The sequence below is a fragment of the Peromyscus californicus genome, unplaced genomic scaffold, assembly GCF_007827085.1.
Source record: "Peromyscus californicus insignis strain IS unplaced genomic scaffold, ASM782708v3 Scaffold_6__1_contigs__length_162567912, whole genome shotgun sequence".
Classification (NCBI taxonomy): domain Eukaryota; kingdom Metazoa; phylum Chordata; class Mammalia; order Rodentia; family Cricetidae; genus Peromyscus; species Peromyscus californicus.
The window spans coordinates 146,688,213-146,705,152 of NW_026294584.1; the positions used below are offsets into that span (position 1 = coordinate 146,688,213).

The window sequence follows — 16,940 nt, forward strand, 5'->3', positions numbered from 1 at the left end:
AGAAATTACTTTAGATCTTTCAAAGCAAACAGTTCCTCTGGCTATGAGCACGGAAGCAGTCTCTGAGACTAACAGAAGTATTCTAGGGTTTTGTGGTTTCCCTTTACTCCTCCAGAGGGGATGACACAAGGAATTTCCTTGGCTCCTCACAAGGGTCTTTCCTAGACCCTTTAAACCCTCACAGGAGCTTTAGCAGATGCCTTCCCTTCTCTGCTCTCATGGCATTAAACCAGCTCAATGCCTCACAAAATTCTACTCAAGACAATTGAGAAGAACTTCAACATCCTCAGAAACCTGAAATCTTCCCTCACTGGCTCACCTAAGCCTCTAGACCTGGCATGCCCCCGCCACACACACACACACACATACACACACACACACACACACACACACACACACACACACACACACACACACACACACTCTCTCTCTCTCTCTCTCTCTCTCTCTCTCTCTCTCTCTCTCTCTCTCTTTCCTTTCTCCTGTCTTCAACCTTCCCTAAAGCTCCCTTAAATCCTTTCATGTACTCCTTCAATACCTCAGGCTCCTCAAACTCAATAACCTGCATCTTGTCAGATTCTTCCCTCCACCTCCAAACTCCCAAATACTACAGGCCTCCTTAAAGCTGAGGCTGCCCACCCTCCACTGAGGGAGGATACATGCAGAAGTCAGAAATTGAGCTAGACACAGGCTCTTACACACTCAGATGAGATTTGGAGACACACATTAAGACAGCTGGTCTCCCTTCAGTTCATCATTCCTGAGATATCCAAAATGTACCTTCAAAAGCATTTTTATAGAAACTAACCCAAATGTTTTAAAAAGCCCAGTTAAGGCCAGTCATGGTGTCTCACACCAGTAATCCCAGCACTCAGGAAGCTAAAATAGGAGGATTTCAAGGCTACAAACCAAATCTAAGAAAATCTAGATTACACAGAGAATCTCAAAAGGAAAAAAAAAAGGTTAAGTAAGTTAAAGTGAATTTGGGTAATCTGACAAGAGACTAATTAAATATTGTTGGTTTACTAACATTTATATAAGCATGTGGTTAAGCACAACATTCATCAACATCCATAAGGTCCTGGGTTCAATTTCCAGCACTAAAGAGACAAAAAATAAAACACTGCAAGTAGTAGTTTATATCTGTATTCTGTATATTCTAAGTTACTCATTAAATATAATACTAGCATAAATCTTTATTTTGCTTGGATATGTTTTCCTAAACTTTTAAAGGTTAGTTGACCAAATAAACAAATACTGCACCTGCATTTGCGTTTAGCTGAATGGAGTCATTAATCTGACAAATTCTACTTTAACAACAAGTATGTATTGTAACAAACCAATGTGAGGCTAGGAAAAAGCTCAGTGGTGAAGTGCTTGCTACACAAGCTTCAGACCTGAGTTCCCATCCTGGAACCCACACAGACAGCAGGGAACTGCAGTACAACCTAATCCAGTGCCAGAGGTGGAAGAAGCAGGTGGATGCCCGGAGCTCCAGCAATGCAGCACAGCTAAATCAATAAGCTCCAGACTCAGTGAGAAACCCTGTCTCAAAAAATATCTGAAGAACAACTGAGGCAGACACTCAACATTTTGACATCTGGCCTCCAAATGTGCACACTACACGTGCTCACATATGCACGCATGCACCACACACTAACCCAATGTGAAGACAGTTTCCAAAATCTTGGGTACTATAAAACTTCAGATTTGTGCTATTAGTTCACAGATGTTTATTATCTGTCTAGGTTATTTTAAATAAACTATAACACTATAATTAGAAAGTATGCTTAATTATATAGTTTCTTTCCTCTTATTTTTATGGTAGAAAAGCTAAATATGTGAGGAGGCTTTGGGTGTGTTTGTTTGTTTTGGGACAAGGTTTCTCTGTATAGCTCTGGCTGTCCTGAACTCAGAAACCTGCCTGCCTCTACCTCCCAAGTGCTGGGATTAAAAAGGTGGCACACGCCTTTAATCCCAGTACTCAGGAGGCAGAGCCAGGCGGATCTCTGTGAGTTCAAGGCCAGCCTGGTCTACAGAGTGAGATCCAGGACAGGCACCAAAACTACACAGAGAAACCTTGTCTCAAAGAAAAAAAAAAAAAAAAAGAGTGTTCCATCACCGCCTGGCTATGTGAGTTTACTAAAGAACACTCATTTTGTAACACTGCAAAGTTGTCCTGGGCTGGAAATACAGCTCAGTGGTCATGTGTAAGGCCCCAAGTTTCAAATTCAGCACCACTAAAAAAAAGAGTAATAATAAAAAATAAGAGAGAGAGTAAAGAAAAGTTGTACTGTCAAGAAACATCTGGCTATAAAAAGGTGAAAGAGGGAAAAAAAGGGTGGGCCCTCTGTGCCGCCCTCTCTTTCCTTTCTGCTCCTTCCTTCAGTCTGTCTTCTTCTCTCCCTCTCTCTCTCCCCCCTTCCCTTTCCTCCCCCCCCCTCTCTTCCTCCCCCATAAAGCTCTAAAAAGGTAAAAAAAAAAAAAAAGTGAAAAAGGTGTATTCGTAAGTTCAATTAGTCTACTATGAAATGCTGATATACAAGTTTCACAATTATCTACCAAGTAGCTTCCTCTTAAAACATCGGTTGCTGCAATTATGTAAGTTATAATTTTATATGCAAATGAGACTATTCAAAATGACACACAGGAACAACTTTATATGCAAGATATGCAGGGTACGTTTTTGTGAAAGGAAAAGACAACACTTTTGTGCTAAAGTCAAATGATCATTGTTACAAAATTAGTATAGGGGAAATGTATGACAAAATCTAAATGGCTATAAAAGTTTTTAATTTATTCATGAGAAGGGAATTCTGTTCAAGTCAAAATTAGCTGGGCTCCAGTGAGTTTGTATACAAGAGTTTCTTCGGAATACTTATAGAAAAATTAGATTTTGGTGTTCTCTGTTAAAATTAATAAATATTCATAGGTTACAGGTATGAAATTAAAGAGAAGATTTAAAAGGTTTGCCTTGCCTTCTAAATAACTATAATAATCCCTCTGGAAAGCATAGGTTCTCTATCTTATCAGTATTCCCCATGCTTAATGTTGACTTTACTATGTTCTAGATTATTTAAAAACAAAAACAAAATGAAAGTCTCATTTAAGAACTATTTTTTTAACCACTGTATTACCTCCTATATGATCTATTTAATCAAACATTCAGTCCTCTTAACAAATGACATTCTGACCTTTCAAAACCAAATCCTAAATGAAATGTGTCTAAGGTACTGCTTTTAAGATTCTCAGAGGAACCCTGACAAATCATAAAAAGCTTTTTTCATTAAAATGTAAAAGTCCAAAGTTAACAATAATTTTATCTGATTGAACATTAAAAATTCTATTGGCAGCCAGGTAGTGGTCGTGCACGCCTTAAATCCCAGCATTCGGGAGGCAGAGCCAGGCGGATCTCTGAATTGGAGGCCAGCCTGGTCTACAGAGTGAGATCCAGGACAGGCACCAAAACTACAGAGAAACCCTGTCTCTAAAAACCAAAAACAAAAACAAAAACAAAACAAAACAAAATTGTCAGGCACTATCAAAAGAAAGCGTATCTTCCCTATGTTATAGGAGTATAGGTAAGACATTAATCTGAATTATTTCAAAAGATGTATACAAGTATGAAATTGCTAGAAATTAACTATGTGTTTCTATTATCAGAGCTCTGGTCTGCTTAAGACTATAATACACTACAGTCCATCCCTTTTATACTTTTGGTTCAATGTTAACTTGGTCGCAATTAACTTCTTTAATTTGAATGCAATAACTTCTAGGTAGACTAGGATTCTTAGTTGAGAACTCACATCATTAACTTAAGGTATTTTACTATACAGACAATAAGTGTCTATTCCAAACTTACTAAGTCTTTTTACTTGATAATATTTATCTATTCTTGACATACCCTATGCTTGCTTGGTATTTTGAGAACACTAAGTCTGGGGATTATTATATCTTTAGTTTTTTTCTCTGAAAAGGTTACATCCATCTACATTCACTTACCAGATGTACTAGCCACACCCCTTTTAAAACAAAGTTTATCAGTCTGCTTACAGATATTTTAAATAAAACTTTTTTGGATGGACCCAATTTGGTGTACATGCTTCAAAAATCACCACACACCATACATCCTTGGCAACTGCACAATTTTTTTTTAACAACCACTCATCAGATTTTTTTCCCACTTTTAAAATCCTTGGTAATGGTAAGTTATACCATGTGATTTATGCTGCCATCTACTCTGATGCTTCCTGGGACACACCTGCAAATCAGCAAGTATTCATCTTCAATTAAAAAAAAAAAGTTGACACTGAAAAAGGTCATCCTGTGCCAAGTGACTCCTGTGCACAGGTGTCTTTTGAGATCACACAAGAAGACTGAGTCAGATTTCCAAAAAGCTGGTAGATAAACAGATGGATTCATGAAACTAACACACAGACCCAGGAGAACAAGAATTAATTACACAGAGCTAAATGAACTGTTAAAGGATGATTGTGGGTTTTGTTTAAAATATTGCTGATGCTTTAATGCCCTACTTCCTGAATGTAAGTATCCCTCTCTTTCTTAAATTCTCCATTACTGGTAGTCTAATCCTTTGTAATCTAAGAGTTATCTTTTCTCCTTGCCTATCTCTCAGTTCCAAAGCTCCTCCTGAATACAGTTGTTCCCTAGGTTCAGAGTCGGCCTCCAAACTGGAAGCAAAGGTTGGGCTGAAGCGTTAGTCTCCCGGGCCCACATACTTTAAAGGAGTTGCAGTGTGGCTGAATGCACAGGCTACACTCATAGTTTTCTTGGAAACTTGCCCTGCTTTCTGGCTCATAAGAGTTCCCAGCTTCACAGGTATATTAAGGATGGTCACTTCCTGGCAGGCCCCACAATCCCAGAGTATTTGGGGAGCATCTGAAATATAGGAATTAACCCAAATCTTATACTAGAATTGAAAACTGATGTTGAGCTCTTCACTTACATTTCTAGCCTCAAGAGGCTTTAAAAAACTCTGAGAGTCCTTTAAAAATTCTGAGCAAAGTTGTTAAAAGGCCCATTACATGTATGGCAGCAATCAGGCCAAATCCAGAGACTAACTTCACAACCTCTTCTTCCATCTCCAAGGGAGACAAGTTTTGTTCTAAACAACAGGGACTCTGACAAATGCGAATCACAGTCCCCACTGACTAGTCTTGACCAAACTTCAGTCAGACTTCTCTCCTCCACAAGCCCTTAAACTTTGGCTCACCCTAAGCTTAAGCAACCAGATGCACAACTTTCTCCCTCATTCCAAGTATCAGCTGACCAGACAAAAACATAATTTTCCAGTTAAACGGTTCTGATCGTGCAATCTGCTTACCCTCTCCACTTGGCTCCATTCCCACAGAGTTCCTGCTGGCTTTCTGGCCCTCCCCTAGAAATGAAGTGTTTCCAAAATTTGGTGTTGAGATAGGTGGGGATCTAAGGAAATTTTGCTAAAATGAGCCTCTCTTCTACCTAAGTACAGATTGGTTTTTACCTGCAATCCTGTAACAAACCGTCTACTTGCAAATTCCAAAATTATGTTATTGTCTTCTATCAAAAGTGATTAGCTGGGTGTGGTGACATTTGCCTGTAATCCCAGCTACTTAAAAAGATGAGGAAGAAGTCAATCGAGCCCAGGAGTTCAAGGCCAGCCTGGGCAACATATCAAGCCTCAGTCTCAAAAATAAATAAATCATTTTTTTCCAGTATCATTCCAAAAAGCACAATAAACATGGTGGTACACTCACATAATCCCAGCTGAGATGGGAGGATTATGAATTACAGACCAACCTGGGCTCAAGGTGAGAGACCCTGTCTTTAAAGAGAGGCTTGGGTAAAAAGGTAAAACTAGATACCTACAGGAAGCACTGAAGCTGCAACTTCCGTCCACAGTACTAGCAATCTAGCCTTTAAGTTAGTTGTCTACCTTTCTAATTTATAAAATGAAAGAACACAGAATCCCAAGCCTCTTCTATCTTATTATTCTAAATATGAGTTTAGGAGATATGAACTCGGTAGATGTGAATAACAAAAGTGAAATGATTTAACTAAGAGTTAGGATGACTCAGTAAAACTCTTAGTGCTCAACCATGAGACCCAGAACTCATTTAAAAATAAATAAACAAAAATCTAGAAAGTAAGATAAGCAATCCCTGGAGCTCATGGCCAGCAAGTCTAGCCAATCATTGAGCTCCAAGTCTCAATACAGATGGTGGAGAAATGAAGAAAACACCCAACATCAACCTTTGGCCTCCCCGCACCACACACAATGGTTTAACTAAGACAAGGCTGTTTGTAAGTCAAGGAGAGAAGAAAGAAATGCTAGTAAGTACCTAGGTAAATCTCAGCAGCCCAATAGAAACGATATTCTGTAATCTTTTCAGTAACCCGGAAATGTTCTGGTTTCTGCCATGTGTGGTGACACATGCATATAATCCCAGGACTCAGGAAGCTGAGGCAGGAAGAGTCCAAGTTCCTGGCCAGCTTGGACTACACAGTAAATTCCTTTCATAAAACAAAGGGGGTGGGGTAAGATTTTAAAAATAAGGTAAAGACTTCAACAATCAAGCACACATTCACTCATATGTCTATACAATGCAATTACTCAGCTATCAAAAGGAATTAAATACAGATTCATGACATATGACAAACATTGCAAAAATTATGCCAAGTGAAAGAAGCTAGACACAAAAAGCCACATGCTATGTTCCACTTCTCTGAACTATTCAAAAAGGGCAAATCCACAGAGGCACAAAGCAGATGCAGTTACCAGAGGCTGGGCAGAGAGATACAAAGTGACTGCTGAGGGGTGTGAAGATTGTTGGCAAGTACTAAAAATGTTCTTGAATAGGATCACGGTGACATCGACAACCCTGTGAATACACTAAAAACCACTGGATATTTAAAAATGGAGATGTTTATGCTATGTAGACGCTTTTAAATGGAAATTTTTACACTATGTGAATTACGCCTTTTAAAAAATGGGTTTAAAAAACTTGTCATAGCTAGGCTTGGTGGTACAGACCAATAACCCAGGACTCAGGAGGCAAAGGCAAAAGATCTGCAAGATTTGATCTCTCTCCAAAAAACAACACTGGGAATGTAGTTCAGTGGAGAGTGCTTGCCTTTATACATAAGCCTTGGGGTCCATCCCTAACATGGGAGATGGAGAGGTGAATACAGGGCAGACACTCTCTGCTTATCAATTCCTGGACACCTCCATTCATATCCTCCCTACCCCACACACCTAACCCAGACCCCTACCAAAACGTGTAGATGCAGAAAGTTTATACAAAGTGCATCGTATGTACATTTAAAACACACACACACACACACACACACACACACACACACACACACACACACACCACCCTGAATTCTTTAATCATCTCAAGAACACAGCACCTAATATAAGCACTTTGTAAAACAGATGTGACATTGCTGCTTAAGGAATAAACAGAAGAAGGGGAAATCTGTATTATCAAGCACAGATACAACTTTTTTTTGGAGTTTTTTGAGTCAAGGTTTCTCTGTGTACCCCTGGTTATCCTGGAACTCCTCTGTAGACCAGGTTGGCCTCAAACTTACAGAAATCCACCCGCCTCTGCCTCCCAAAATACAGGAATATTCTTAATCTTCACTTTCTAACAAAGCCAGCCAATAATAAAGAAGACTGTTACTCTAATAATCTACACAGTGTAACAGGTCTCACAGTGATAAAAGTAACCAAGGCCAATGCAGAAAATACCTCCTAGTCAAACATATGGTAACGTACATGTTTTTATTATTTAAGTGACTTTTTTTCTTCAGGGGCGGTTGGGGGTGGCAATTGCTGATCATGGTCACCTCTGCATTTTCACTTCACACAAAGAATCAATTGGTCAGTAACATTATGCCTGGTATCAATCAGTCACTTACATACTCTAACCTCATCATGCATCTCCCATCTCCTGAGACTGGTTCCAACTGGTCAAAGCACTTATACATAGCCCTTCTAAACAAGCTAAACAACAGACAATGGCCCAATCACTCAACAAGGAGAATCCAAGCATTTTTTCTTGTTTTCTAACCTCATGCCTGAACAGCTTGACCCTTTCGTGAGTATAGTCACTGCCACAAATAACACAATTGTAAGAAACAAAACTCTGTGCTAATATTGAACAACACTGTGTTCTCTGTACTTGTGCATACAGATTTTTTTTTTTCTTTTGAGCCAGGGTCTCAGGCTGGCCTCCAAGCTTCAATATTCCTGTCTTAGCCTCCAACTAACTGAGATAAAGACTTGCAATGCCATACGCAGCAAAATAAATCATTTTAAGGGCAAACTGATTCTTCATCATGTATTTGACATTTCAAAATTATTCCTAAGGAGCAGTGCTCTAGTCATTAAAGCAGAACTTATTTTAGAGAAGACACGGGAACACTTACGTTAAGGTTAAAAACACTTAAGAACTTAGTGTAAATATCATCTATTCAGTCTTCAGAAAAGAACCCACCAACTAGATACTTTTAATTATTTTGATAAAATTATATTACCTGTATTTAACACTTTTTTGTTTGTTGTTTTTCCAGAAAGGGTTTCTCTGTGTAACAGCCCTGGCTGTCCTGGAGCTCACTGTGTAGACCAGGCTGGCCTCAAACTCACAGAGATCCACTCGTCTCTGCCTCGTGCTGGGAGTAAAGGCATATGCTACCACACATAGCTTACTTAACTCTTTAGTAAGTGAAAAAGTATCACAATCAATTGAGTTTGAGTTCTCTACTCTCTAGCCTTTTCATAGTCATCATCACCTAAATCAGTGTTTAGCTTATAACCCTTCAGAAGGTAAAAGAGGGCTAGGGGAATGGATCAGTCCATAAAGTATTATTGTAAAATGTCTTGCAAGTCCCCAAAACCCATATTTTATTTAAAAATAAATAAAATAAATAAATAAAAAAACACAGCCAGAAGTTGTGCGACTGTGATCCCAGGAATAGGAAGGCAAGGATCAGCAAATCACTGGGACTCACTTGCTATCAAGTCCCAGACCAGTGAGAAAGCCTGCCTCCTCAAAATATGGTAGATGCCAGTTTCTAAGGAACTGCACACACAACAATACATACACCTGCACACATTTGTGTCCCCACACACATATGCACACAAAAACAGAAGGTAAAAAGAAAGCCGGATGTGGCTGTTCACACCTGTATTGCCAGCACATGGGGAGGCTGAGGCAGGAAAAGTGCAGAAAGTTTAAGGCCAATCTGCACTACACTGAGACTCTGCCAAAAAAAAAAAAAAAAAAAAAAAAAGTTAATGTAAAGTAAACAGCCATGCTATTTCATAGAAAGCAAAATACAAAACCTCGGAAGTTAATGTTTCAGTAACAGATTTAAAACTTTCAAAAACATAGTCCTGAAACTATCAACTGGTAAAACGGTACTTGAAGCACAGCGAGCATTTAAATGTTTTACTAAACTTGGATAGTACTTTCTGAGACAAGATTTCAGGTAGCTCAGGACAGCCTCAAGCTCTCTATGTGACTGAGGCTCATCTTGTGCTCTTGATCTTCCTGCTTCTTCCTTGTCAATGTTGGGATTATAGCCACCAAGACTGACTTAACTTGGCCATCTTTAAAAGCAACCACCTACTGAATGCCTACTACCGGCAGTACTCCTTCACAAACCTTACCATTTCTCACTAAAATCTTGCTGGTTATGATTGAACAGAAAGCAAAGTTGGCTGCATAACTTACTTGTCATAAGAGATATAGAGTGACAGAAAACAGGATGATAAAAACCCACACCTTTCTAACACAGTAGCCCCTTTATAATCATTTCCAAATATAAACTTTCACTAAAGTTTTCACAGTGAAAACCAATTTCCCAGAGTAGTTAGTACTAAATTTTCTACTTATTTTTTCCAATACATCTAAATTATTCAGACAAATTTTGCTCTCAGAAAATAATTACCATCAATGTGAGAAGGCCAAGCAAGTACTATGACAGGCTCCTAATAACTCAGTTAAGAATTAGGCCTCAGTTCCTGCATGTACAACACCTGGGCAAAACCCCTCCCCAACACAGGTAATAACCGAATAAGGACATAGCCTGAGACCTGTCCAGACTTGCCCAAGATATAGCTTTAGCCCACCCCTGCAAGCCCTAACCAATTAGAAACCTACTAATGTGATTGCCACTTGCATAAGCCAATCCTAGGTAAAAGAGGGCTAGGTCTCACTGGTCTGGGATTTGATAGCAAGTGAGTCCCAGTGATTTGCTGATCCCTGCCTTCCTATTCCTGGGATTACAGTTGCACAACTTCTGCTTTTAGAATCCCTTCAGCTGTGTATAAAGGGCCTGCAAACTTCTCTCAGGGCCGCCATTTTGCCACTTGTCAGACTGGCAGACCTCACCATGTTGGTAATTTTTAATAAATGCTCTTGTTGATTGCATCGTGACTGATAGTCTTTTATGGGACTTCTCATGGACCCTAACAAATGTTATCTCTTCACAGAATTGTCTTTTTTTTTTTTTTTGGTTTTTGAAGACAAGGTTTCTCTGTGTAGCTTTGCGCCTTTCCTGGAACTCACTCTGTAGCCCAGGCTGGCCTCGAACTCAGAGATCCACCTGCCTCTGCCTCCCGAGTGCTGGGATTAAAGGTGTGCGCCACCACTGCCTGACTCAGAATTGTCTTTGATATTGAAAAAAGATAAGCCCTTTTTGATGGTCAAAGTGTGGTTAAAGACACTGGTCAGTTTAGCAAATGGGAACACCTTTAATTAAAGTAAAGGAAAAAAATTCCATAAAAAAAAGTAGATCCATGGATAAACACTGTTAGCACTTCTGATAACAGTGAACTAAAATTTTAAAGGTTTACAAATTATTCTCTAGCCAGCTGAGCAAACCTAGGACAAGTAAACTGGAATGAAAGAACCAGATCAAACAAAACCAACTTGTCATCAAACATTACCAATTCACCTGAGTCAGCCTAAAACTCAAAAGATCACCCAATCTTCTCCAGTGTGTTTCTTGCAGCAAAAGTTCCCTAAAATGTAAAAAAAAAAAAAAAAAAAGATTCGTTTTAAAAGGATTAAGTGGGCCGGGCGGTGGTGGCGCACGCCTTTAATCCCAGCACTCGGGAGGCAGAGCCAGGCGAATCTCTGTGAGTTCGAGGCCAGCCTGGTCTTCAAAGCGAGTTCCAGGAAAGGTGCAAAGCTACACAGAGAAACCCTGTCTCAAAAAATAAAAAAAATAAATAAAAAAATAAAAAAAGATTAAGTGGGTAAAATGCTTGCTATGCAAACCCGAGGATCTGAGTTCATATTTTAGCACCGATGTGAACAGGCACCAGAAACATCTGCAATATCAGCATTGGGAAGTAAAGACAGATGCACCGGGGGCTTGAGGTCAGCCATTCCATGAGCCCCAGATCCAGTGAAAAAACCTTTTTCAAAAAATAAGGTGGAGAGCAACTGAGGATGACTAATGCCTACACATGGTGATGAGTGCACTACACAGGTACACAAGCATGCATACACACACACACACACACACACACACACACACACACACACACACATACACACACAGAGTTGTTGTGAGAGCCAGGCACGGTGGTACATGCCTGTGATTCCAGCACCTAGGAGGCAGAGGCAGAAACATCTTGATGCAAAGGAAAAGCAAAACAACAAAAACCCTATCACTGTCAAGTCTGAAGACTACTATGCAAGGGAAGCTACAACTGCCCCTGTCACCTTCAAGACTTCTCAAAGCCCTTAAAAGGGCAGAAATCTCCCAAAGGGTCCCTTGCCTTGATGAAGACAATGAGGTATAAGGAGACTAAGTGACCAGCTTAAGCACAGAACACCAAACTTAGAACTATGACCTAGATCTCCTGATTCCCATGCCAAAACCTATTTGACAGCCCCAAAACTTCGTAATACCTGATTTAAAGGAAAATACATTTGGAAGACTCACTTTTCTAGAAACGTAAGTTGGAAACATTTTAGTCTGCTCTGATACCATTCACCAGTCTACAAGGGGGTGGGGGTGGGGGGAGCAGCAAAGAACTGTCACATACCAAGCCCAGCCACAAATGGGACATCTACATCACACTCCCTTCCCCACAAGGATCAGGAACTATCTCATAAGAGGGAATGAAAGATTGTAAGAGCCAAAAGTCATGGAGGATCAGAGCAAAATAATGTCTTCTGGGCATGACGGGACCACTGCACTCATGAACTCCCAGCAGCTGTGGGTGCCTGCGTAAGACCTGCACAAGATCAAGTATGTCAGCATTCCAACATGGAGGTGGGGAGAGGCTCATGAGCCTCCCACTGCTCCCTGCTGAGCTATGGACAGCTGATGGCTTCTGGGGGAGGAAGAGTCCCATGTGTGGCCCCTGTTGGGTTCACTACATTCCGGTATATGGCTCCAAACTCATGAGTATCTCTATGGACAGCAAAAACTGGACTTGGTAGGTTTTTTAAGGAGCGAGAACTCTAGGGTGAGGGTAGATCTGGGAGAAATTAGGGGAGAAGTTAGGTGGAGAAACGGGGGGACGGATATAACCAAAATAACATTGCATGTGTGGATGAAATTCTCAAGAAAATAAAAATAGTTACACAGAAAATAATGTTTAAAAAGCCTCCTCAAAAAAAAACAAAAACCAAGCTTGTATGTCATTTGCAAGTTTGTTTTTTGTGTATTGGGGGTGATGGCTGTTACTGTTGATAAAGTTTTCATGTAACCCAGACTGTCCTCAAACTTATCACGTAGTCTAGGCTGGCTTTGTCTCCTGTCTCTACCTCCCAAGTGTTTGCCTTCCAATACTGTAATTCTTGTTGCTAGAGAGATGGCCCAGGGTTTAAGAGTACATACTGTCTTCCAGAGGACCTGAGTTCAATTCCCAGCACCCACATTAAATGGTTCACAACCATCTGTAACTCCAGTTCCAGTGAATCCATGCTTCTGACCTCTACATTCATATATACAGACACTCATAATTTTTAAAAATTAAAAAAATTAATCTTTTATAAAATTTTAATTCTTTCCAATAATATTTCATCTAGAAAAGCAGAGATACTGTTTTTTCTATTGGTACCTGGGTAGACCAAACCTAAGCTATGGAGTCTAATAGAACACAGCCCTGTCTGCCTTATCACAGCTATCACAGGAGCTGAGGTACGTACAGGAGCTACTCTGGGCACACCTGCCAAGAGAGTGGAGTCAATCTCTGCTCTACCATTAACTAGCTGGCAGATACTGTCCCCACTCCTTGCAAATGACCACAATACCATCTACTTTAATTCCTGAATCTTAAATTAAATCTTTAATCACCAACAATTGAAGACACATCCCTAAAGAATAAAAAATTTTCACACACACAAACATAACATTTATAGCCATATGTTAAGCACTCAGGAGGCTGAGGAAGAAGAATAGTTGCATTTAGAGGTCAGCCTGGGCAACATTTTTAAATGTCTTAACAACACTTTTTAATTAACATTTAGAAAGCACTTTATATGTTACTTAATTAAACACACCTAATAACCCTGCAAATCAGGCAGACAGGTATCATTACCCGTGTTTTATAAACTGAGGCCTAGAGAACCAGAAGCAGGAATAATGAAGATCTAGCTTTAAACCCAAGACTTCAGGATTGAAATCCTCAAGTTTCAAATTTTTCCCAATATACCTTGTCACTTGATAATAGGGTTAGGGATGCAGCCTGATGATGGCAGTACTAAATGACTTTCAGCTGCAAATAAACAAGGCTATAAGGCCAAAAGTCCCAAACTCACACACCCAACGTATAAGTACCACCTCTTTTGTGAGCTACAAGGAATTAAACCACACTGTGCTCCTGGGAAACCAAAAGTAACAACAGGCTAACATTAGCAAGGAGTAAAGAGAATTTAAATTAGGAACAAGAATCTTTTATATTAAAAGACAGTTTCAGCTGAAATGATATATACTCACAAATAGTGCTAAACAGAAGAAAGATCTCACACCATTACTATGTTACATTTAAAGGAAGCTCCACTTTGGGCAGTTACTTCTTCTTGGGCTTGTTACATAGTATCATGCTTCTAAACTATTACCGAAAATACAGCTAAATAATGAATCTGTTCAACTCTAGACTCAAATCTAGTATCAAAATAAACAGCATTTGCACCATACCATGCCTCTCTAAAAACTGCAACTAGACTATCAGAAGCCAAATTCATCCTAGGTTATGGATTTGGGGTTTCCCAACTCTCATCAATCCACTGGCTCTTATGAACCAGTCAATTATATCCTCATGTCAATTATGGCTTTCTCACAGCTATAGCAAAATCTTTCATTGTAGAGTTCACGATAACAGAAAAAAAGTATATACTTATTAAATCTCTCGACTCTCTAATAATGTTAAGTTCTCCGCCATGGAAATTAAACAGCAATTATCTTTCTGGAGTTTACAAGTAGGACTAGACAATTTGGGATACGCTTATTTTTAGAAAATGCTTACCTATTTTTAAAGGCAACTACTCTTATTCAAATATACACATACACACAGAGGACACACCTGTCCCGTTTGTAAGACTGTTAGTTACTATCCTGCTTTGCCAACTTCCTTACTTCTGGGGGACTTAGAAGTTTAGCTTGTTAATAACTAAGAATCCCATGGAAGTCCCATTAAGTGGAACAAGTGAAATTAGCAAAAGCAGAACTACAAGCCACAGCGCCAAGCACCACCTAAATTCCTGCACAGGTCAAACACTCAACAGCATCAGTCTCATCTCTCATCAACTGGAGAAGACCGTAGACAAGCTTTCCCTTTACAAACTGTCACACAACAAAAAGTCAGGACGTAGGTGTCAGCTTCGCAATCCAATTCCAAACACCACAGAGCCACTAAATTTAAGCGATTCCCAGAGCAAATTACCCAGGGCATTCTGTTATTTACTAAAGTGCCAAGCAGTTCCCAAGGGTGCCCAGCAAATGATAATTTAGTTCCCAGGACAGGCACCTCGCCACATGAGGATGACTTTCCTACTTGGTGCCAACTGTACCCTTGCACACTCCGAAAACAGGGGGCGAGTCCTGAATACCAGGGGTTGCGAGGGCAACGTTTGTGTTTTAGTATGGGCTCAGAAGATTCCCCAGTGCTGAAAAGCGCGACCTATAACCCTGGAGTCAATTTCCAACTGTGCTCTCACCCAGGATCATTCTATCCCAAACGGAAGCCAATTATTAGTTGTAACAAGGCCTGGAGGGGAGAGGAAAAATAGTGAGGTTTGAAGTAGAAGAAGAAAAAAAAGTTCACCTAAGAGACACGGGAAAGGTGGGGGGAAAGGAGGGAGAAGGAGGTCAACACCAACGGTGCTGAAAGCCCAACTACAAAAGACCCTTTCTGCCCGGGAGTGCCGGCAGAGCGAGGCACAGCGGGTCATTCCGACGGAGCGCGGGGGGCCAGGGGCTCCCCCAAGGCCCGCAGCTTTGTCCGGCCGCGCCGCGGGGCCGGGCAGGGGTGTGCACCGTGGCCGGGCGCGGCCCCCGATCGCGGGCCCCTTCCCCGCGCGGCTCCCCGGCACCAGGCCTCTTCTCCCCGCCGCTGTCCCCGCCGCCTCCCCTCCCCCCGCCCCGTCGCCGACCCCCGGCAACTTTCCTCCCACCCCTCGACCCCGGCCTCGCCTCACCTCTCAGCAGCACGCAGAAGCTGCAGGCCAGGAGGCTCCTCAGCACGGCCCCCATCTTCGCCCCCGCCGGCGCGCGCGCGCGCTCGCTCGCGGCCCTCACCGGCGACCGGCGGCCAGGGGACGCGCGAGCGAGGAGCCGGGGCGGCCGCCGCAGCGGCGGGTCTGCACGCTCATGCTTTCCGCGGCCGGGAGAAGAAAGAAAAGGGCGCACGTCAGGGCTCTAGCGCGCCGCTCCAGCCCGGGCTCGCGCGACGCCAGCGCCTGCCCCCATGCCGCCGCCGCCTCCTCCCGCGGCGCCCCACGTCCCCCGCGCGGCGCCTCATTCAGCCTCTTCCTCTCGCTGCGGCGCAGGGATCCGCCGCGGGGCCGCCGCCGTCTCCCTGCGCGCCCGACCCCCCTCCCCAGCGCGCCGCGGCCGGACCCCGGGAGCCGCGGCCGCCGCGCGCGCCCACTCCCCGCCGAACCCCCCGCGAGGTGGGCCTCGCGAGCCCCGGCAGGCTGACGGGGAAAGGTCTTGCCGAGGCGCATTCCAATGGGATTCTTTCCCCGGGCGGCGGAGGGCGTGAGGCGACGTCGGCCGACACTGGGGCCGGCGTGGTCGGGACTACTTTCTGCGTCCCGGCCCGTCGCCGCCCGCGCCGCTCTTTGTGCGCCCGGCCGCGGAGCCAGGTGGAGCTGCGGACCCCGGGGCTGTGCGCGGTGCGTAGGAAAAATGTGAGTGCGAGTGCGGCTTGCCCTCGCTCGGAGCGGTGAACCGGGTGAACGATGTGCAGAAGCTGACGTGAAGCAGATTTCTAGTGGGCTCAATTGAGAATCATCATCGGAGGTGCAATTAGCCAGACTCAGATTTTAAAAAAAAAAAAAAAAAAAGTATGTTTTCTCTCACTGTGGAGTCTGCTTTACATATATACATAAAGTCACATATATGCAAAAAAGACCAAACTTGAAAAGACGAAGATTGTAGGTCTTAGATTTTATACACCTAGTAAGCCTGACTCAGACAAACATCTCTCGCACATGAATCTAGATTGTGTGTGTGTATACACTCATACATATATGATAAGAAAACAAGTGTGACTATCTGAAAAGAAGGAGGCTAGTGAGAAGGGAAGAAAGGGGTGCGCATACGGATTAATACATTGAAAGAAAATTTCATGCTTGAATCTTATACATCACTATGTATAAACCAAGGGGAAAATATAAAGAAAAACAAATTTTTTTCTTTTCCGTGCCTTCCCAGAAATACAGCCTTTTTTGCAAACTAAGCTG

At 42.1% G+C, this 16,940-nt stretch overlaps 1 protein-coding gene across 1 annotated transcript in view; it reads right to left on the reverse strand.

Annotated features, from left to right (window-relative positions):
• The window catches only part of Lrp6 (LDL receptor related protein 6), a 136,392-nt gene extending 120,576 nt beyond the window's left edge, over nt 1–15,816 (reverse strand). Inside the window, 1 exon segment of the mRNA XM_052718961.1 lies at nt 15,672–15,816. Within this exon segment, the coding sequence (XP_052574921.1) occupies nt 15,672–15,726 (55 nt within the window). The 5' untranslated portion in view covers nt 15,727–15,816.
• Between the last annotated feature and the right edge of the window lie 1,124 nt (nt 15,817–16,940).